Source organism: Mauremys reevesii, linkage group 5, assembly GCF_016161935.1.
Source record: "Mauremys reevesii isolate NIE-2019 linkage group 5, ASM1616193v1, whole genome shotgun sequence".
NCBI classification, from domain to species: Eukaryota; Metazoa; Chordata; order Testudines; family Geoemydidae; genus Mauremys; species Mauremys reevesii.
In genome coordinates, this window is record NC_052627.1 from 8,421,263 (window position 1) to 8,443,567 (window position 22,305).

General features: G+C 42.4%; 1 protein-coding gene across 6 annotated transcripts in view; it reads right to left on the minus strand.

Moving 5' to 3' along the window:
* The window catches only part of EPHA5 (EPH receptor A5), a 334,695-nt gene that overhangs the window by 289,793 nt on the left and 22,597 nt on the right, over positions 1–22,305 (minus strand). For all 6 annotated transcript variants that reach the window (XM_039540351.1, XM_039540355.1, XM_039540353.1 and 3 more), the window contains one exon: positions 20,308–20,372. In XM_039540351.1, coding sequence (XP_039396285.1) covers positions 20,308–20,372 — 65 coding nt within the window. The remainder of the gene's footprint in view (positions 1–20,307; positions 20,373–22,305) is intronic.

The following is a 22,305-nucleotide window of genomic DNA, read 5'->3' on the forward strand; positions in this document are numbered from 1 at the left end:
GTGCTCTCATCCATAAATTATTGAACACAAAGGGAACTTCAAGTGCTAAGCTGTGGAAGAAATTTCATACTAAATAAAACAATAAACTGCTCAGGAGAAAGCCACACAAAGAAAACCCTGTTGTTGCATCTGTCTAGTTTTTCCCCCTCAAATTGCCTGTTTATCATATCAGACATTTTAAAGCTGTCACTTGACCTTCTGCAGCATGTGTCTGTGTGAACGTATAGACATCTATAGGTACCTTTTGCACCATTTTAAGTAGAGAATAATTAATCTATTGATTTATTCCAACAGTCGTTATCTCATCGCTAATTTATTTCTACAGTAATTATGTTCCCAGATCTATTCCCAAGCCGTCTATCTGCATCGCCTAGGTGGATATGATACGATACAGATGGTACATTGAACACAGTCACACCAACGTCACCATTTGCACTCATTTGAGCCACCTGCGTTGTCCACTCCTGGTGGTTCTATTCAGCTGTACACAAGCCCCGTGAGTCCAAATCTTCAAACCCTTCCTCAGCGGCTTCCTCACTTAAGGCCTGATCCAAAGCCCACTGAAGTCAATGGGAGTCTTTCCACTGACTTCAATGAGTTTTGGATCAGGCTTTTAGGTCTCAACCCTGCAAAGGGACCTGCATGGACGGACACAGACGCCTGCACAGAGTTCCACAGACACAGATGGGTCTCCATGAGGGCATAACTGTTTGCCCATAAAAATCCTTTGCAGGATCAGGCCCTAAACAGTCTCATAAATCAAGGGTACTACATATCCAGGCAATGATTACTTTTTGGATAAGGGGTTGTGTGATTGGACTCTTATGCTCTATGTTATAATCACACAGCTTTCCAGGAAGGCTATGCTATACTCTTTTGCCTTATTTCTATTCTGTGTATGCAGACATACTCAAAGGTGAGTTTCTTATATCTGTGTGATAATGTGGAGACAGAAGGGATACCTTTATGGATCCTCCTAGGCAGGAAGTGAGCGGTGGGTCCCTTTGGGAAACTTGGAGTCTCCCCTTCTCAGTGGTATGAAGATCCCATTTCTGACCCCAAACGTGTCATGAGATATAGAAGCTACTCCTGGGGGAATTCTGTGCCAAGAAATCTCAAATTCTGCGCCAAAAAAAATCCCAAATTCTGCAAAATTCTGCATATTTTATTTTTCAAAATAATGCAATAGAATCACACCAGTTTCACTTATTTTGGTAATTTCTTTAAACTACCAGACAGGAAAAAAAAATCACAATAACTGTTCAGCATTTCCTAAACACATGAAAGTTAAGTTACAAACACTTGGTAACCAATACCCTGCATTCCAGTTTATGACCCTGGATTTTCATTTAAATTACATTACTTTTTCTTTGGTGTTTGGTGTTCTACAAGGTAGAATGTTGCTTTAAATTGCTCAGATTTTCACCCATGAAAGTCATACAATTTTGCTAATCATTGTCCTGCATTTTTTTAAATGGATAAGTAAAATAGACCCTAAGCTGTAATAACCCCATTGTGCCCCCATGGCACAGGAAAAAAAGTGAGAAATCTCACAGACCCTCCCAGCTGAGGATTCCCTTTCTGTCATTTACAATAAGACTCCTTTACACCACTCTGGCAAGGTAAAGGAGCCTGAATTGACTAAGAATGGGAACAATTAACCAACAATGGGAACATTAGCAGGCTGCTTAGCTGTTACATTTCCGCTCTGCCTCAGGGACAGAGCCTGCTTCACACAGCCCTATGCCTCCAAGCCCCGGGATGCAGCAACAGGGAGGAGAGGGACAGAGTGAGTCTCTCTCACTCCTTCATAGGCAGGCACACGCCCAGCCCCACTCCCTTAATGTGTCTCTAGGGATGCAGGCACGCCCAGCCTCCCTGCTCCCCCCAGCGGTGATCTGCTCTCTGCTGGCAACTGCTAGGGAAGGGGAGTGTGTTCCCCACAGATTTCTTTGCTCTCCCATTTTTCTGCGGGGGAGCCAAGAAATCTGCAGATGGTATGAATTCTGCATCCCCGTGGCAGCGCAGAATTCCCCCAGGAGTAAAAAGCATCATGTCTGTAACGACTTTACAGACATGATGCTTTTATATCTATTAAAGCCGTTGCTGGCCCAGGATTGAACATTGCCATTCCTGGGCTTTCGGAAGATGTGAGCATCAAGGAAGGGCCCTCCAGGATACTTATCCATTTTCCTCCATTATTTGTCCCTCTCACCCCATCAGGGTGCTCCCAGCTAAGGAGGGCAGTGGCTGTCTCTGGAGAGTACAGCACTGTGCCTGGGCTGAGAGAGTGGGGCGAGGTGCTCCCCGCAGGACTGAAGGATTCCAGTCCTTGCTGCACCACTTGGGACATCTGTGCCTCTGTGTTTGACCATTCTGTACGTAGGGTGGATCAGCTTTTCCGAACCATGAATAGTCTCCCCTCCTAGCTACTCTTCTCCTTCACCCTTCTCCCCATGAGCAATGTCAGAGTACGCCAACACTGAAAAAACATGGCAGCAAGTGACAGAGCCCAGGTCACCTGCTCACACTGTGGTCTAGCAGTGTCAGACATTCCCATGCAGGCTGGCACCCAGACTCTGAGACCACCCCCGTGGCTGGGTTTCAGAGCCCAGGCTCCAGCCTGAGGAGGAGGAACGTGTACACTGCTAATTTTAGCCCCATAGCATGAGTTCCAGGAACTCAAGTCAGTTGATACAGGCTCTGAGACTCACCGCCATGGTTTTTTTTAAACAATGTAGACATACCCTCAGTTGTCTTCTCTCTTCCACACTCACCAATAGGCTCGTGATATTGTTTCTCTTCCCGTACATGCCCAAGCAGCAACTGGCTCCCTATCTTCTTCCAAAACAGCAATATGCACCCCTGTCATGTTGAGGCAAGAAGGTAATAAAGTACCCTAAGCCACCTAGCTGGTTTCCACTGCAATGGGAATGTTCTGCTCCCTTTTCCTTGTCCTCAGCTCCCCTTTGGTGTCTCTAACATTATTTAAAGAACCAAATCAACAGGAGCCTGTAGAATGATTAGGCGGCTAAGGGAGCAAATGCAATCCTTTGCAAAGGCCACTGGAACACTGCGTCCAGTTGGGGTCTCCATATTTCAACTAGGATATTAAAAATTGAAAAAGGTTCAGAAAAGAGCTGCAATGATTCAAGACTTGGAAAATCTGACCGGCCATGAGACTAAAGAAGAGAGGGTTCAGAGGTAGCCTCTCACAGTCTATAAGTACCTATGTGGGGAGGAGAATGCTGAGAGTGGCGGGCTCTTTCATCTAGCAGGAAAAAGGCATAATAAGAACCAGTGGCTGGAAGCTGAAGCTAGACATATTCAGACTAGAAGCAAGGTGCAAACTTCTTCCAGTGGAAGGTCATTAAACACTGGAATCCCTAGGGATGTGAGGGATTCCCCATTATCTGAAATCTTTAAACCAAAATGGGATGTCTTTCTAATGGCAATGATCCTAACTTCCTTTGTAAAGCACTTTAAGATCTCCTGATGAAAAGCACTACCTCAGTGTTACTACTATATCTAAATGACGAGCGATAGCTCAAACTGAAGTGACTGGTTTTATTCTAGAGCCACTCAGTGTGTTATGCGGGAGGATAGATCAAATAATTATAATAGTGCCTTCCGGCCTTAAAACCTACAAATCTACGAAAGCAGCAACCTTCAACCCAGCCCTTACTTTGAAATGGAAATAAAAACCAGACACGTGCTCTTGCTTAACAAACTATTATTTTTATTTTATTTTACTGATTTACCCAAGTAGGAACATGGAATTATAATTCAGAAATTAACAGCATGTCAAGAATGTTGATTTTTAATTAACAATTATTTTTAATTAGCAATTTTAAACAGTGTGGGGTTGCTGAGTTTCTTTTTTATTATTATTATTTTGATTACACTTTTCTTGATTTCATTCATAATGAAGGGGAAAAAAAACACAATTAGAGCAACAAAATAGTTAGGTGCTTAGAAATGTAAAGACGTATGCCTGGCAGGGAAGGACTGGGCTACAGTGAAAGGAAATGTGTCAGCAGTGACTGACTCAGACTCCTGTCTCTATTAGTAGGAATGTTGATTTCTGGTTTTGAAGAACAGATAAAGCAAAGCACAAGTAAGTAATTTCAAAAGACTAAAAATAGAACTCACAGAAAAGGTTGTAGGGAGGACAATCTTGTGTTTATGGGACTGAAACCAGGTCTCAGAAGATTACGGTTTAATTCCTGGCTTTGCCACAGATTCCCTGTGTGATCTCTGTAAGTCACTTCCCCTGGCCGTGTCTTAGTTCCAGATCTACAAAATAGGTGTAATCACACTTGCTTCCTTTTCCTGTCTTGTCTATTTACGCTGTTCACTTATTGGGGCACGGGCTGTCTGATAGTCTGTCTGTACTGCGCCTGAAACGCTGGGATACTGATCACTACTCAACTCTCACGGGTACTCCAGTAAATAAAAACAACAAAAAACAACAGCTCACCCGCCAATAGCAGCCTAGCGTAAGGGTGTGGTAGCAGTGCAGTTTTATAACAATATGTAAAGGGAAAGTGTCTTATAATTTATTCTTGGTCTACTCTTTAAGACAAAAGGAGGGTGTGGCATAGGGCTATCGTTCTCACTGCTCTCTATATAAAGAAAATATACTATACAATACAGAGAGTTCTACGCCGGCAAAACCAAGGCCAGCAAATTAGAATTTTTTATTTTTTAAGCTGGACATTTTCAGTAGAGTCCAAAAGGTGTTGCCAATTCTCATGGTAACGCTGCAGGTTTCTTCTCTTAAGAAAAGTCTGTTTTTCTGTTCCAGGTTTTCTGGACCCAGTTATTGTTTCCTGCTGGGGTACAGAGTTCCAGTCAGCTGTTGGAACTGGTCTAGCTGACAGTAAAACAGGGTGAATGCTGAGGTCGTGCAAAGAGTATTTTGCTCTGTCAATTGAACATCAGCTTGGGCCATTTATACTTGTCACACGCTGGAGAACCTGGTCTCTCTTCAGTACTCTGGACAGTGCTGGCCTTTCACCGCTTTTATATATTCAGCATCATAAACAAATTCATTAAGAGCAGCAAACCTTCTCTGGGTTAAAACATATACACTGAGCTGGGGTCTTAGCAGCCTCTAAAAATAACTGAAAATGTCACATCGACACAAGTAAATATGAGCATTCCCAGGAGAAGACGACATCATTCCCTGTGTTCTGAGTAAATGAAACATTCTTAAATAAATGTGTATGTATGGCAGGTGGGAACTTTGATTTATATTTGTCCCAAGGCGGCTGAAACACCAGGAGCTGTTACTGGCGGATTGTCACATGGCCTTGTAAGCTAGGAGCTGTGAGCTTTCCATCCTACCGACTGGATTTGGTTGCTCAAATCCCATTAAAGTTAACAGGAATTAGACATCCAAATCCCCTGTTGTATGCAGTGTTGTTGTAACTGTGTCGCTCTCAGGATACGTATTTAGCTGTGATTCTCTGAGTACGTTTCCCAGACCTGAAGAAGAGCTCTGTGTAAGGGAGCGTGTCTCTCTGACCAACAGATATTCCCTCACCCACCTTGTCTCATCCATATCCCCATGGCAACTCTGATCATCCCATTCTGGATGTTTATGAGAAGCACTCAAACCCCTATCATCACCCAGCCTAGGCTGAACCTTACAGGGGAATAACTTCTCACACTGCTTTGGCTCTCCGGCTTCTGTTCTCACATGGGACTAGGAAATCCAGAGCTACGCAACAGTGAAAAATACAAGGAGGCCATGGGCATGGGGATTACTCAAGTATTTCCAAGCCTGAAAAGGTTTAGTCTGGGATCAGGCAGAGTCTGGAGTGAAGGGGGTTGGTCTTGATTTATCTGGAGTGGTTTGCCTATCCCGAATTATACATCCTCTCCCCACCCCCACCCCCTCTCATGAAAGCATTGATCTGTCCGCAGTCACGTATCCTAGCAAATTAGTATTATGTACGGAAAATTGCAAGTCGTTTTTTTTTTTAAATCACCTGACAATACATTTATTTTGATGGGCACCAGTGACTAATTATGCTCCCTTATACTTTCCTTAAAAATCATTTGTATTGATTTTCCTGCTGCTGGGATTGAAATCATCAGGGCTTTGCCTGATTATTATCTTAACCATAATCCATATTTTTAAAGATGTAAAATAAACTCCAGAATTAGTGGAGAGACAAAAAGCAGATATGCCACCATTAAGGTTAATTGCACAAGCCCATCCAGTTATTCAATCTGGCAGCAGAATAAAGCAAACCATAAACCAGGAGACGGTTTGGTAATGAAGTGACTTTATCTCACAGAATTATACTTGTGGCTATGGCTTTAATTGTACAATCGAGAAGGATTTGTGACATAAACTGACTAATCTTGCATTATTGTAATGATTTGTAATCATAGCACTGGCTATGATTTACTAGCTTATTGTATATTTGCATGTTATAATCAGCAGGAATAGGCAGTGCACGCCCTACAATTCATAACAACACTTAAAATTATACCTCTTGCAATGAGCTTTGATAGCTGGCCAACCATAAACAGCTTGGAGGTCTGAAACCTGAAAAATCTGAAGTGTTCATCGTTTCAGCTCCTCGCGAAAATAAAGCTAATGAAATAAAACCGAACAACAATGTGTATATTGAACAAAACATCCAGGACTGAATTTTTGCTGTGATTAAGTGAGGACATGGGAGCAAACAGACCAAGTGCCGTGTCTCTGGGGACCATTCTGCTAGCCCTCTGGCAAGGTAGCAAGTTACTGAACTGATGGCCCCACTTCCAGAATGATCTTGAGATGTTCACACATCAGGCTAGTAGCAGCCAAGAGAGTCCCGGATGTAACAGAGTCAGGGCACGTCTCCACTGGAGCTGGAAATGTAATTTCGAGTTCAAGGAGCCATACCCAGGCTAGCTCTGATTGAGAAAGCATGGCAAAAAGAGCATCCTAGCCACAGGTCGCAAACAACTAACTACCCCAAGCACATACCTCTGGTCTCATAACGCAGTGGCTACTCTGCTATTTTTACCATGCTAGCTTGATCAGAGCTCTTGCAGGTATGTCTCCTCGAGCTGGAAATGATACCTGCAGCAGCAGTGTAGACATGTTAGTGTCATGTAATTAGCGCCCCAAACTGCTGTGTTCAGGCACACGCCACAAGGGGCCTCAGAGAAGTAGAGAGAACCGGGCCCATCGTGGGAGGAAGTTGCCATCACAGAATGAAGCGTTGGCTGACAGCCTGGGGATGAGGCACAGACTGAACAAAAACTCGGTTCCATCTGCAAAAGAACAAAAGCTCCAGACCCCTCTATCGCCCCACTTAACAGTCAGTCAACAGGGGGTAAGGCTTAGGGATTTCACTATCTTTATGGCCTGGCCCTGCAGAGACACACACACGAGTAACTGTATCCAGGTGAGCAATCCCTCTGAGTTCATTTGGGCTACTCGCCTGAGTAATGCTACCAACATGCTCAAGCATTTGAAGGATTGGACTCTTAAATAGTGATAAATTATATTATGGCAAGTCAGGTGACATGATGCTATTCCCCCACCCCCCCACACACATATATATTCTGGGCTACCGTTCTTCCTCACTTTTAGGGCTTGATCCAAAGGCCGAGGCAGAATGGCCATTCATTCCTGCAATGAGAGCGGTCTTGAGCCCTTAGGTAGCAGTTGCCCTCCCTGGATGGCAGGAGTGGCGGCCACAAGCATACAAATTCATGTGTCAATATAGACCAGCTATGAACTTCACCCACATTGAAAAAAGATTGTTCTCTCATGTCTCTAGCCCTCATTCACCTCTGAATCCAACCTTGAGCTCAGCCACAGGGGACACGTTCACTTAACCGTATTTTGTATTTTAAATAAAAGTAGAAGAGTAATTTCAAGCTTAATTATACGTATGGAAGTCTGTAGATTCTCGTCCAGCAAATGCTAAGAACTCTTCCAGGTCTGCAGCAGTAGGTTTTTTTTGTTTTTTTTTAAAGCACACTGTTACCTGACAGGGCACAGCAAGCTGCAGCAGCAACCTGAGCCCCGTGGTGCTCTTTAATTCTTTTATACTCACCATACAGCTCATGGCAGGCTTACAATAAATCCCAGGGGCATCTCAGCATGTGATGTCACAGCAGTACAAGCAGAGAGGATTGACAGCAGTGGTGTCAGCAATGTAGCTACAGTGATACCTCTCTGTGCAAATTTGGTTCCATTTAAATACTAGTTAGTAACCCTACCAATTTTCCTTGTGGCATTGGAAGTGATGGGAGCCTATAGCTCTGGTGGGTGCTTTGAAATAAAAAAAAAAAAAAAACACAGGACCACCAAAAGTGGATATTTGTTATTCCTTGTGTAACTTGTACTTAATGTCAGACTGTTTCTATACCTTGAACGGTAAGAAGCAACAATAACGTTGTACCGTTATAACGTTTTGTCCCAGTAGAAGATGGAGACCATACACTAGATAATAGAGCTAGACCATCATTTTTTTCAATCAAAAATGAGGTTTTGTTGCAAACAATTTTTTTTTGGAGGGAAAGAAGTGTTTTCAACTAAGCCATTTGAGTTTTCATTGAAAGAAACCCCCAAACCAACAGATTTTTGGATTTCAGCATTTGAAACAAAAACCTTCAGTTTTCTGGGGGGGAAAGCCCACCCGTTTTTCACAGGGGGAGTGGGGATTTCCAGGCTAGTCAGGGTGAGTAAGAAAAAAGTATTTGTGGGGGATATATATATATATATATATATATATATATATATATATATATTTGAATTGGAGTTGTTTTGATTTCATTATTTGAAATTATAATAAGTTTATAATAAGTTTTTCTTTTTTTAAAATAAACCCTTTATTGTTGTTCTAATTAAATTCCAGTTATCATCCAATGCATCTTGATGCAAATGAGCAAAAAGTTATCTAGTAAATATTTTGACTACTTTCTAACATAATAAAATGTAGAATCAATAAGAAAATGAAATCAATAAGAAAATGAAGCTATATAATTGCTTAAATAAATGTATATAGTTGCAGTATACACTCCTAGGTAGCAGAAATATGTACCAAATCTAGTCTAAAGGTTCTATTTAGTTGCAAATCAACATGTTTTAATGGTTATATCAACCAATGAGAATCCATCTCTCTTTAGGAAATAACTGAAGTACAAATAGAAAAGTTGATTAAAATAAATGATTTAAATCAAGGCTTTCCACCTGGTGATTAAAATCATTACTTGAATTGCAGATTTAAAACAATCTACGCTGTGACCAGCTCTGCTAAGCAATATGAAGCTGAAGCAGAAAGTTTATTAGAGGCACTTAATGACAAGGATATGCCTCGCTTGATCAGTCACATAGCTGGAGTTTGCAGTTATTGAAAGACAGTCAACTGAAAACCTCTCTCTCTCCAAGGGCTCACTCCTCTTACACATGTGGGGGGTGGGCAGGGGAGAGTTCAGAAACACTAAGCATTGAACTAACTCCACTCCCACTGACTTGAAGGGGAGCAGGGTTAGGCTAATGGTCACAGCTCCAGAAAATCCCACTTCTCACGGTTTCTATTCTCGCACCTTTTTTTTCCAAAAGTTTATAATATTCCAGAACTTTCACCTTCCAGGCTGAACTTTACAGGGTTTGTCCCTGTCTGCAGTTGTCAGGGTTTAAAATCTGAGCAAAAAAAATAGTCCAGTTGTTTTTTGGTCTTGATCCAAAGCTCGGTGAAGTCAGTGGAAGGACTCCAATTGACTTCAGTGGGCTTTGGATCAGAGCTTTTCAGAGCTAGTCAGCAAAAATTAATTAATTAATTAATTAATTAATTAAATTTAAAAAAAATCCACCAATTGCCTCCATTATAAAAAACGAAAAGTTACTGCAATCTTGAATTGATTGTTAGCCACAATGCAGGTATCCAGAGCAAAAACACATGCAAGCTAACGGAACAAGACCAGGACTATGTGTTTCTTAGCCATACAAATGGCTTATGTGGTTAAGTGATATACACGTTAGGTGGAATGCCCGGTAGAGATAAGTACATGCTTTAAACGGGGCAACACAAACTATAAACTCTAATTCAGGTTTTAAAGACCTGCATTTTCTCATGTGAATGCTGTAACTGTGGTATTTAATCCAGAAAGATTTAATATTATTCAGGATCACACTAACTATATATATTGTTAGAATGTCATTACTAAAAAAAATTAGATTAAAAAATGCCTGAAGTTGTGCATGAGACAAAGAGAACACAACGCTCTTCGAAGATAAAGTCATTCAAAGCGCTTTGATTCCTGAATTTTAATTCCTGGATGCTGGAGAAAAACGAATGTGTTTCAGCATGATATGAGATTGTTTATTCAATGTGCCCATACAGAGGAACCTAATTCTGACAACTACCCTTACTGAGATGCATCAAGTTCTTCTATGATATCAGCTCAATAAATTAACATATAAGGCTAGTAACGAAAAAGATTTGTTTTCACATTACTATTAATAGTCATTTATTTTATAGCACCTGAGAGTATACTCGGCACTTCACACACAGTTAACCATTTACGATCCTTTCCCCCAAGCTGTCAACAGATGAAGGCCCAAATCTACAAGGACTCATACATCTGCTTAACTTTACACACTGTAACAGTCCCATTGAACTCAGCTATTCTCTGACGTGATCCAATGTCCACTGAAAACATGGAAACCTTTCCAGTTACTTCAACGGGCATTGGATCAGGCCCCCAGTTCACGTCCATAAGTTTTGGCAAGATCAAGGCCCTAAGGCATCTCCCTACAAGCTGCTCTGCTTGGGTGACAGCCCATTGCTTTCAATGACGCCGCACAGCTTCGGAGGTCCACGAGCATGGGGAAGGATCGGGCCCTAATTTCAGGCAGCATGCAATTAGCGGCGATAACCAGATGGAAAGAAGGGGTTAGAGAGGAAGGTCATCAATAACATTATAAGGCTACATAGTGAGGAGTGCTCTGTAGCATGATGTAGAAACGATTATTTTTAAATAATGGCAAATAGACATGTATTTAATTTCTGAGGTAGCTAATTTCTTGTAGGCATCACAGAAGAAATGGGTCTTGAGGGATTTTTAATGAGGAGAAAGTGGCTTTTTGAACAAGCTCAGAATAAATAAGTTGGGCGGGGTGTGGGGGATCTCACACAAGGCAGGTGTATTTAGGTGGGGCCAAGATTCAGCCTGGGGCTATAACCACACACTGATTCTGATCTCATGTGCACCTCTTCAGCTGTAGACTTCGCAGTTACTCTGCCATGCACTGGTATATCATAGAATCGTAGGACTGGATGGGACATTGAGAGGTCATCTAGTCCAGTCCCCTGCACTCACAGCAGGACTAAGTATTATCTAGACCATCCCTGCCAGGTGTTTGTCTAACCTGCTCTTAAAAATGTCCAGTGATGTACCACCACCTCCCTAGGCAATTTATTCAAGTGCTTAACTATCCTGACAGGAAGTTTTTCCTAATGTCCAACCTAAACCTCCCTTGCTGCAATTTAAGCCCATTGCTTCTCGTCCTATTCTCAGAGGTTAAAAGGAACAATTTTTCTCCCTCCTCTTTGTAACAACCTTTTCTGTACACCTCTACCCCGGTATAACATGACCCGATATAACAAATTCGGATATAATGCAGTAAAGCAGCACTCTGGGGAGTGGGGCCGCATGCTCTGGCGGATCAGCGTGTCAGGCTCTGACATGCTGCTCTGAGCGGCATGTTAAGGGTGAGAGGCAGACGGGCGGGCAAGCGGGGTGAGGAGGCGAATGGGGAGGTGAGCAGCAGGCAGGAGGGGGGTGAGGAGGCAGGCAGGCAGGAAGACAGCAAGCAGGAGAGCGGCGGGATGGTGGATGCAGGGAGGCGCACTGGACAGATGGTGAGGAGACTAGCAGGGAGGCGAGCGGCAGGCAGGCAGGTGGGTAGATGGGGTGAGGAGGCAAGTGGCAGACGGGCAGGGCAGGAGCACTGGACGGATGGTGAGGAGACTAGTGGGGAGGCGAGCGGCAGGCAGGCGGGTGGGTAGGTAGGGTGAGGAGGCGAGCGGCGGCCCGGGAGGCAGGAGCACTGGGCAGATGGTGAGAAGACTAGCGGGGAGGCTGATTTGTCCTGAGCCCCGCACCTCTCTAGGGACAGCTCTGACACGTTGCTCTGAGGGTGCTGGGCCGGAGCCGAAGGGTTGGATAAGGGGCAGAGGGTCTCGGGGGGAGGTCAGGGGACCAGAAGCCTTCCCTACCCAATATAACGCGGTTTCATCTATAATGCGGTAAGAATTTTTGGCTCCCAAGGACTACGTTATATCGGGGTAGAGGTGTATTTGAATACATGGCCCCTGGTTTTCTCTTCTCCAGACGAAACAAACCTAATTTTTTCAATCTTCCTTCATAGGTCGTATTTTCTAGACCTTTAATCATATTTGTTGCTCTTTTCTGGACTTTCTCCAGTTTGTTCACATCTTTCCTGAAATGTGGTGGCCAGAACTGGACACACTATTCCAGCTAAGGCCGTATCAGTGCAGAGTAAAACAGAAGAATTACGCAAGAAGTACTAAAGGAGTACTGTGGAAAGGGATCTTGTAACGCTGTTGCAAAAAAAGCAAACACTCCTGCTAATACATCCCAGAATGATGTTTGCTTTTTTGCCACAGCATTACAAGATCTCTTTTCACAGTACTCCTTTCTAGGCAGCCATTTCTCATTGTGTATGTGCGCAACTGATTGTTCCTTCCTACGTGGAGTACTTTGCATTTGTCCTTATTAAACGTCATCCTATTTTTACTAATGGTCAACACGGTCAAGATATACCACATCTACCACTTCCCCCCATCCACAAGGCTTGTTACCTTGCCAAAGAATGCTATTAGGTTCGTTTGACAGGAAAGCCTGTGGGACAAACGCAGGTATGTAAGCTGAGGCAACGTCATTGACTTTAACAGAGTCGTGCCCACTTACGTTAGGCCTAATTTTAACAAACTGGAAATGATGGTTTATTTATGCATATAATTTGTTATTTGTCCAAATTCAGCCCTAGTGTAAGGGGGCACAACTCTGTTAAAGTCAATAATGTTACTTCAGCTAGACACCAGTGGCTACATGTGACCCTCAGGTATACAACTGTATGTCAGAGTAACTCTACTCAAGTCTACAGTTAGAGATATGTAAGTGAGATCAGAATCAGTGTGTAAGATATATAGATATATATAAAGCTACTATCATTTGTTTGTATATATGAGAGAGAGAGAGAGAGAGAGAGAGAGAAAACCACACACTCACAATGGGCCCAGCAGTTTATTTAAATAATCACAATGGTGTCGCATAACAAACATGTGATTAATGTTTGTCATCATTACCATGCAATACAAGATTGCAAACTTTGTTGCAAAAAGATAGCACTGGGCCTATGTAGACCAAGCACATTGGTCCTTAAAAAAGGTGATGCCAAAAAGAAAATGATGCTACCATGGCCATTAGGCAAGAGAATGGGGTGACAGACGTTGGCTATATGATCTCTTCCATTGCTAAGGCACCAGGACCCAATGCTGGAAACTCTTATATACGAGTCTAACTTACCACATATGTGCAGCCCAGCTGATGTCAAGGGAACCAATCATGTGTGTAAAGTTAAGCGAGTAAGTATGTAAAAGATCAGGGCTATCGTTCCCAAAGGATATAACATGTAATCTTGTGAAAATGGTAGGTCGTATTTTGCCCCTATTAAACTTAAAATATTCCTTTTAAATTATTAAAATGTTGCTTCAGATTGCCTCAATTTTCCTCCAAAGATGTGTGCAACTTATCATATTTGTTCCCCTTGTAGCATAATTCTTTTTGCATTCCTAGCCAAATTAAGGGCGGAGAAGTGCTAATGTATATTTTCAGTATTATTTTCATCCTTACTAGACTCCCCACTGCTAGCATGAATTCTAGCCTCACCCTTTTAGTGTCTCTCTCTGTTCTGCCTTCAACATTGTTCACAACTTAACAGCCGCATTCACTGGAAACAACACAGGTTTCCAACTGTGGTGCCCTAAATATGCCAGTTACAATCAAAGCTACATGACATGGCTCAATGGTGCCAAAATCCTCCTTGTTCTTCCATCCCTGCTTTTTTTGAAAATTATTATTATATCTACCCTAAAATCAGTCAACAGTGCAGGGATTTCAATGCAAAATCTCAGGCTCCACTCAGAACAAGAAAGAGCAACTCTAATATATTCATGAACCATGCTGACTAATCTAACCCTTAGTTATTTTTAACTTCAAAAGACACACACGTAAGGGAAGCTCTCTCAGAAGAACGAACCAGAAACACTGCTCATCAAAAACCAAGCACTCCCCCGTACCCAGACAACAGACATCTGCAAGGTCAACTCTGCTGAATTTCCCCACTGACATGTGCATTTTGCCCTGGTTTGCTTTCATCGGCAGGGGCAACTGTTTTCTCTCTTTCAGAACAAATGTAATTAATTAGTCAACTCTTTAGTATCTGCTGCAATGAATAAACAATTATGAGCAAACCCAGTATCCTCAACATCTCCACAAGACAAGGTTCCTTAGTGCATGTTTGTTTTCCTCTCTCAGCTTAAAAAAAACCCAGAACATGTAGCTGTGCAGTGAGCCCCAGCAAACAGCCAAGTCTCAAAGGACCATCGAGGGTTTCCTGCTGTATGCTGCAGGAAGTTCAGAGAAATCAACAGGGAACAAAAGAGACTGGTTATACAAAAGTACAGCAGGTGTGTCAGGCTCTAATTTGGAAAAAAAAAGTCCTAAGAGGTGTTTGCAAGGAAGTTTAAAAAAAACCCACAAGAGGGAAAGTTCTAAAAACACTAACCCAACTGATTGTAACTACCGAAACAAAAATATCAGACATAATTGCTGAACAAATAGAGCCAACTAAACCCCAGTGTTTACTTTAAAAGGCAATTGTTGCAATTAGCCGGATGTAATTACAAGCACATGCGTTTCTGTACGGCCAAATCAAACAAGATGTAAAGCATGTGTCTGCAGGGAGTTCTGGGTGGGGTGTACCCAGACCTAAGAGCCTTGCAGGGTGTCCTACCCTGATTCTGCCCCTCTCTAGGAAATCAAAAGAAAAGAGGAAATAAGGCTGCTTAGTATAGAAATCCTGTCTGGATCTGGTATAAATATTTCTCTTACACCATTTCCCATTGTTTCGATGTCTGTGGGTTTGATATGTGATAAAAGGGGATGTTTAGTAAAAGCAAGTGCAGTTGCTGCTTGTCAAGCTTAATCACTGTCATAGCCACATCTACATACATTTCTAATGTGGCTCGCTGTATTGAAATCTACCAAGTACCCTAGGAAATGAGCCAGGAGGGGTATAAAGTGCAAGCATGCTAGTCATGCCCCATTTTTAACAAAGAAAGCCCAGCCACATATGTTGGGGTTTTTTGTTTATCTCAACGTCTTTTAGCTCGTGATCACAACTACATGCATAATTCTGCTCTCAGGTGACTCTAGGGTAATTCAGTGAAGTGAAACCAGATTTACAGCAACTGAGAGCTGAAGGCAAAATTGTCCCCTCTGCCAGTAGTGGCGATAGGATAAAAACCTTGCCCAGGTGCTGCATAAAGGGGCACCTGAGGCATCATCAACCCTTTAGGACCACTTAGGATGGAAGAATTCCATACGCTGCTACAGACTAGGGACCGAATGGCTAGGCAGCAGTTCGGCAGAAAAAGGACCTAGGGGTTAGAGTGGATGAGAAGCTGGATATGAGTCAACAGTGTGCCCTTGTTGCCAAGAAGGCTAATGGCATTTTGGGTTGTATAAGTAGGGGCATTGCCAGCAGATCGAGGGACGTGATCATTCCCCTCTATTCGACATTGGTGACACCTCATCTGGAGTACTGTGTCCAGTTTTGGGCCCCACACTACAAGAAGGATGGGGAAAAAATGGAAAGAGTCCAGCGGAGGGCAACAAAAATGATTAGGGGGCTGGAGAACATGACCTACGAGGAGAGGCTGAAGGAACTGGGATTGTTTAGTCTGCAGAAGAGAAGAATGAGGGGGGATTTGATAGCTGCTTTCAACTACCTGAAAGGGGGTTCCAAAGATCTAGACTATTCTCAGTGGTGGCAGATGACATAACAAGGAGTAATGGTCTCAAGTTGCAGTGGGGGAGGTTTAGGTTGGATATTAGGAAACACTTTTTCACTAGGAGGGTGGTGAAGAACTGGAATGGGTTACCTAGGGAGGTGGTGGAATCTTCTTCCTTAGAGGTTTTTAAGGTCAGGCTTGATGAAGCCCTGGCTGGGATGATTTAGTTGGGAATTGGTCCTGCTTTAAGCAGGGGGTTGGACTAGATGACCACCTAAGGTCCCTTCCAACCCTGATATTCTATGATTTTATGATTCTTTAACCCATACTCTGCAGATGGCCCCCTGGGATCCTGATCCAGAGTTCAGCAGACGGCAGGTTGTGGGTGGGTACTTCCTGTGCTTTACCCCTCCACAACCTTTGTGAGGATTTTAACAGATACAAGCATGGGAAATGCTCCGCACAGGCCCTGTGCTCTGTTCAGGAGGGGGCTCCAGGGATAGCGGACAGTGGGAGAGCTATGCTACCAGGTACCAGGAGCAGAGCAGGGAAACCAGGAGGAGAATATAGCACCATACATAGCAGGAAGGATAGTCCAGGGGATCGGGCATTGGATTATGAGTCTGGAGATGTGGGTCCAATTCCCAGCTCTGTCACAGACTGCCTACGTAGCCTTGGGTAAGTCACAATCTACTCCAGGCCTCATTTCCCACCTGTAAAATGGAGATAAAACTTCCTTACCTTCCAGGGTGTTCAGAGAATAAAATCCATCCATGACTGCCAGGTGCCCAGTGATACGACCCAGGGAGGGTTGCTACCCATCCAGACTTTACCAGGTGCCATAGGTAAGCAGCTAAATAGATTGGGCCACTGGACAGACAGTTCTAACCTCCAGTGCTTTCCCCAAGAACCACAAAGTCAATGGGCCAGAACCTGAGCTGGTGTAAATTGACATAGCTTTAATAAAGTTCCACTGATTGACACCAGCTGTGGGTCTGACCCACTGTAATTAATTAAGAAACGGCAAAAATGGCTTATTTGTATCTGGAGACATAGCTGTGGGAAGGGCATGCACAGCCCTGAGCCCTGGCTCCAGGTTGGATTGGATTGCCCCTCCACCTTCATAGATTTCCTTTCTCAAGCTGCTTGCAGGTGGAGTGGTTTTCACCAGTGGCGCTACTCTGCATTTCACTGGTGATGGTGAGATCAGGAGCAGACTGAATTAAGGCCAAACAGGAATTTTCTTCCTGTATATTTGGAAACAGCTTAGCAAAACTGAGGCTGCTACCACAATATAAATAATAAGTTATCATCATTTGCAGTAATAGGATGTAGACAAAATTACTGCCTATACTGACCACCCCATGGAACCCAATTGATTTCAAAACATGAAAATTACCATGTGTCATTCTCAGGATAACTTAATATTTTGCTAAACCACCCTAAAATTATTCATCTTTATACTGAAGACAAGTGTTGAGAATTTCAATCTGAGTCTAATGCTGCCCTGAAAATCATAAGTGTTCATAAAAATCATGTGTCCAGTCCAAAAATCATGAAATCAGCTTAAATATCATGAAGGTTTTTTTTTTAAACTAATAAATGTGTGTCCTATTTTTATTTGCCTTCTGGTATCTGAGCTGGCTTTTAGGGTGCATTCACTTAACATTCCCACGCTTTCCTATGCAACCATGAGGACTAGAGGTTTACTTTTGTAGGAAAGATGAGATTCTCATGCAATCTCTTGATTCTAACAGCTGTAGCTTTAACAAAATACTAAATTTCACGAGACTCATGATAAAATCATGAGAACCAGCAACACTGTATGAATTACTGAAAGGAGGAGTTTCAGGAGGATATATTATCATAATAGTAACTGTAGTATCCCTGCAACAGTCGTATAATAAATGTAGCCATAAAATTCTTGAAGTGAATAGAAACTGAAGGATGGTATTAGATAGGGGGAGAAATATGATGCAAAGGGGTTATTCCAGTACATATACTATATCCAGACACAGTTCTCACTGACAGGAAGTGTTGCATGCGGAAAGGTTTCTCCTTTGCTTCCTGCAGAGATGTGTATGTGTCCATTCCCTGAACCTTCCCCTCAAAGGATGTCCTGAGAACAACAAATTTGTCTTGAGAAACCTGGCTTCCCAAGGAATAGCCCACCTTCCTCGGATCTTATTTTAAAATTAAAGCTCCCCACTTCCAAATCTGTATGCCAAGCTGAGCGTTATTTTAAATATTTACATCAGGCTGATCTTTAAAAGAAATATTACACAAACGAGAGGATTGGAGCTTTGCTGATTGTAGAGGTGATAAATGGGTCGGGGAGGCAGATCAGAAAGATACTTCTCACCACTTGAAAAATACTGCCAATATGTTAGGCCAAACAGACAATTGGGCTAATTGGACCTCATGAATTTTTATGAAGCCCCATGAAAACGAAGGAAATTTAGGGACTTCTGGCAATTCAAAAACCAATTCTGACTGCCTGATTCGCTTTTTATTGATTTGGGCAAGTTAATTTAAGAAACAAATCCTTCTCTATTGACTCAATTACAAGTTGATTTGGTATTCATGGGTCTAGGTTATGATTTTAAGCCAAGGGAGGTAGTTGGAAAGTAAATCTGTAAATATATAAAGCTTCTCTGGGGAATGGCAAAAGAAAGCTGAGGCCTATGCTTAGAACAGTTAGCGTCTTCCCTGCTCTGGATTGCACATGCACATACAAATCTACGGGACATTCGGGCTGTTATGATTTCTGCACTTACGTCTGTAACAGTGTTTTAGTATTGCTGAAAATACAATACTGCTGTCTTATGCTGCGGAGGGAAATACTAGAAAGAGTTGGCACCATAGAAAATAATACATCATCCAGTACCTAAAAAAATCTTTTGTTAGCGGGACATTCTCCACTCAGATCTTCACAGCTGATCTTAACTCTATATGTTGTTCTGCTGGCATGTGATCATTAAGATGCTCACACGTGTAATAATAATACCTAGCTTATATAGCACTTTTCATCTGTCTATCTCCAAGCGATCCACAAAGGAGGTCAGTGTCATTGCCCTCATGTAGAGAGAGCACAGTACAACAGTCAAAATCCTCCATGCACATCTCAAAGGGGAACTCTGCCTGATCCAATTTCTATTAACATCAATGGAAAGAATTGGATCAGGCCCCTAGTGCAGTTCAAGAGAAACTCTCCATTCTCTACAATCTCTTACATGTCTGAAGTCAAAGACAACTACAGTCAGCTTTTGGCTATCAGTGACTGCTGGCGTACAACCAGTCCAAATTAGGCCTCTGTTTCCATATATAAATTATTGTCATTTGCATGACAATCAGTAGCCAATCAAAATTCGATTCCAAGATGACTCTGCAGTCATTTACAGCTGCTGACTGTCTACAACTCCAGGTATGGTATTTCAGAACCCACTCCTGATTAAAGACTCCTATCAGTCCCACTCAGCAATGGGTGCGGGAGCTGGGGATTCCCAGCAATTCACAGGAACACTCAGCGCTGTGCAGGATTAAGCCCCACATTGTTTCATCAAAATTCTCTGTGCAATCGCAGTATCAACCCCATCCATACAAGCCAAAACCACAGCAAAGAACCCCTGGGGATGATGGGTCTCTTAGAATCACAAAAAAAGCCCTTACTTGCATTCCTCACTCTCACGGGTGAGCCCATAGTTTTCACTATGGCTGCTCACAAGATGCAGAATAAGGCCACATATAAATAAAGACATTACACTGTTGCCAACGCTTGGAAATTTATCACAAAACTGTTTGAAGTTTGGTTTTTTGAAGTGCCAGCTCCTGGAGTCATGTGAGCTCCTCAGCTTTCATTTAAAACAAAGAGTAAGTTTCTGGCCCACCACAACTGCAGAGAACAGCATGTAAACATGACCCACGTGCATTCTAACGGCTCTAAAAAGAGAAGGAAAAAGAACTCGGAGTTTATCACTTTTAAAAAACGTCATGATGGGGAGGGGGGAGTGGAGGTCTGACTCATGATTTTTGAACACGTGGGGCTGGCAATGCTGCAGAAATAAATCAATCCCTGACCATGCAGCTCCATTTTTTCCAGTCAGAGCTTGTTGTTTTGGTTTGTTTCTTTTCCCTCCTATTGCCAGCAATTCCCTTGGGGGAATTTTCAACACAGAAATCTACATTCAAAATGGAAACTATTAGTGCTGCTCTTGGCTTCAGAAAGCAAACGTCTGAGACTTACCCCATTTTTCGGGTAGGCTATCCATCCCAGATCCCCCATGACGGTGCGCGAGTCCAGTAAATTCACTAAACAGAAACGAGAAGAAGAAAGCCTTAATGAGGCTGCATGGATACAAGCGTCAGTAAACACATGAGGCTTTGCTGGCCCTGGTAAGGGCACTTGGCAATTAGCAGAAAGGGAATCTGATTGCTGTTAAAAGAAAATACAATCAAGACAACTTATTGCAATGTTTAGACTAGAATCCTAACGTCACTCAGGTAAGCAGTGTATTACCATAGCACCTGGGAGTCCCAGCTGTGGGCCAGGATCCTGTGGTGCTAGGTGCTGTACAAATCCAGACACGTCCATGTAACTCTTTGCAAGATTGGGGCTTCAGACGAAGTTCTTTGGGGCACAAGTCAGTCATTTTTATGAGGTGTGTACAGTCCCTAGCGTGGTGGGGCCTTGATGCCCCAATTGGATTACGGCAGTATAAAGAGCAAACAACCAGTAATTTATAAATGGAACAAAGAGTGCAAATGTTTCTGTTAATATAAAGTTGCAGCTCACTTTAAAAATTAATGAGTGGGCCCCTTTTGTTATTTTGTAAAACATGGTGGTGGGCAGGAAGCAGTCCTTACACAACGCTGTCGGAAAAAGTTCCAGCCTATTTCTTCACTAAAGACTGTGCATCTCTGGAGTAAATTGCAGGCTGCTTGACTGTGGCTAAATTCACTGAATTTTGCCCTGGCAAGCCACACGAGCAATTAAAAAAACAATTTACATTAAACAGCAATAAACTATTCCCAAGCTTATAACATTTTTTCATGAATTCCCTAAAATCTGTAGTCCAAATAGTGAGTGTAATTAAAAAATAAATCTACACACACTTAGCCAAGCTAAAAAAAATTGCAGCAGCTCTTGGTGCTGTCTCTGTAGTTAAGAGTCTGTTGTGCTTTGCATTACTAGATCTGTTTTTAGAGCGGTAAAACTGTCAGATACTAATGGTCTCGGGACTGAAACTTGTCATACAAAGTTGCAGACAAAGAGGAAACTTCTCTCTTAATGGAAGAGAGAATCACTTCTCTTCCATGAACAGATGTCCTTTTCACAATAGATTTTATATTTATGCCACACAACCTCACTTTCCTCGTTCAAATCCCTCCTCAAAGCCACTTCTTTCAGTCAGCCTTTCATTTCTGGCCACCACACTGATTATAAAAATAAACTCAGACCACAATTTTCAAAACTGGGTACCTAAAATTAGGATCCTAAGTCATTGGTTAGGCATTTAAATAAACAAGGCCGATTTTCAAAAGGTACTGAGCACTCAAAAGAACCTCTTGTGGACAATGGGAACAGCTGTGCTCTCAGCACCCTTTGAAAATTAGGTCACTTATTTGGAGTCTAAACATTCACTCCGAAGGGGAACTAACATAATGTGTATGTAACATTAAGCATGTCATAATATGCTACATTATCTCCATAGCTTTCCCATCAATCCTTTGCACTTTCTGTCTGCACACAGATAATCAAGTGGACCAATGAAAACTCTTGACATGTGTATAGCCCCCCACATACACACACTCAGTTCAGCCAATTGGACTGCAGTACGCAAATTAATGTGAGAGGAATACTGAGGATTGGTTGAGCACCTTTTATGTCAATGCCACTACTTGCAAATGACCTGATCAGCTGTACTTGGCTGGTCAGCAATTACAATTGTTTACATCCTATCATTAATAATTTATTTTCATTAGAACCTAGTTTTTCAAATACGCCTATTATTCACAGATCAGTCAACGAGAAGCTTGAAGGTTTAGTAACAAGCCATTTGTTAACTAGAAGGGTGTGAAAAAAATGAGATTAAAATAAAAAGAATTAAAAAAAAAAAAGTCAGAGGAGACTTTTAAATTACTGAAATACAGATTTAACTGAAACAAATCCCCAGCAAATTCAGTCTTTGCTCATAGATTATGTGCTGTAAACTGGGGGGAGGCCTGCTATGGCTTTTTTTAA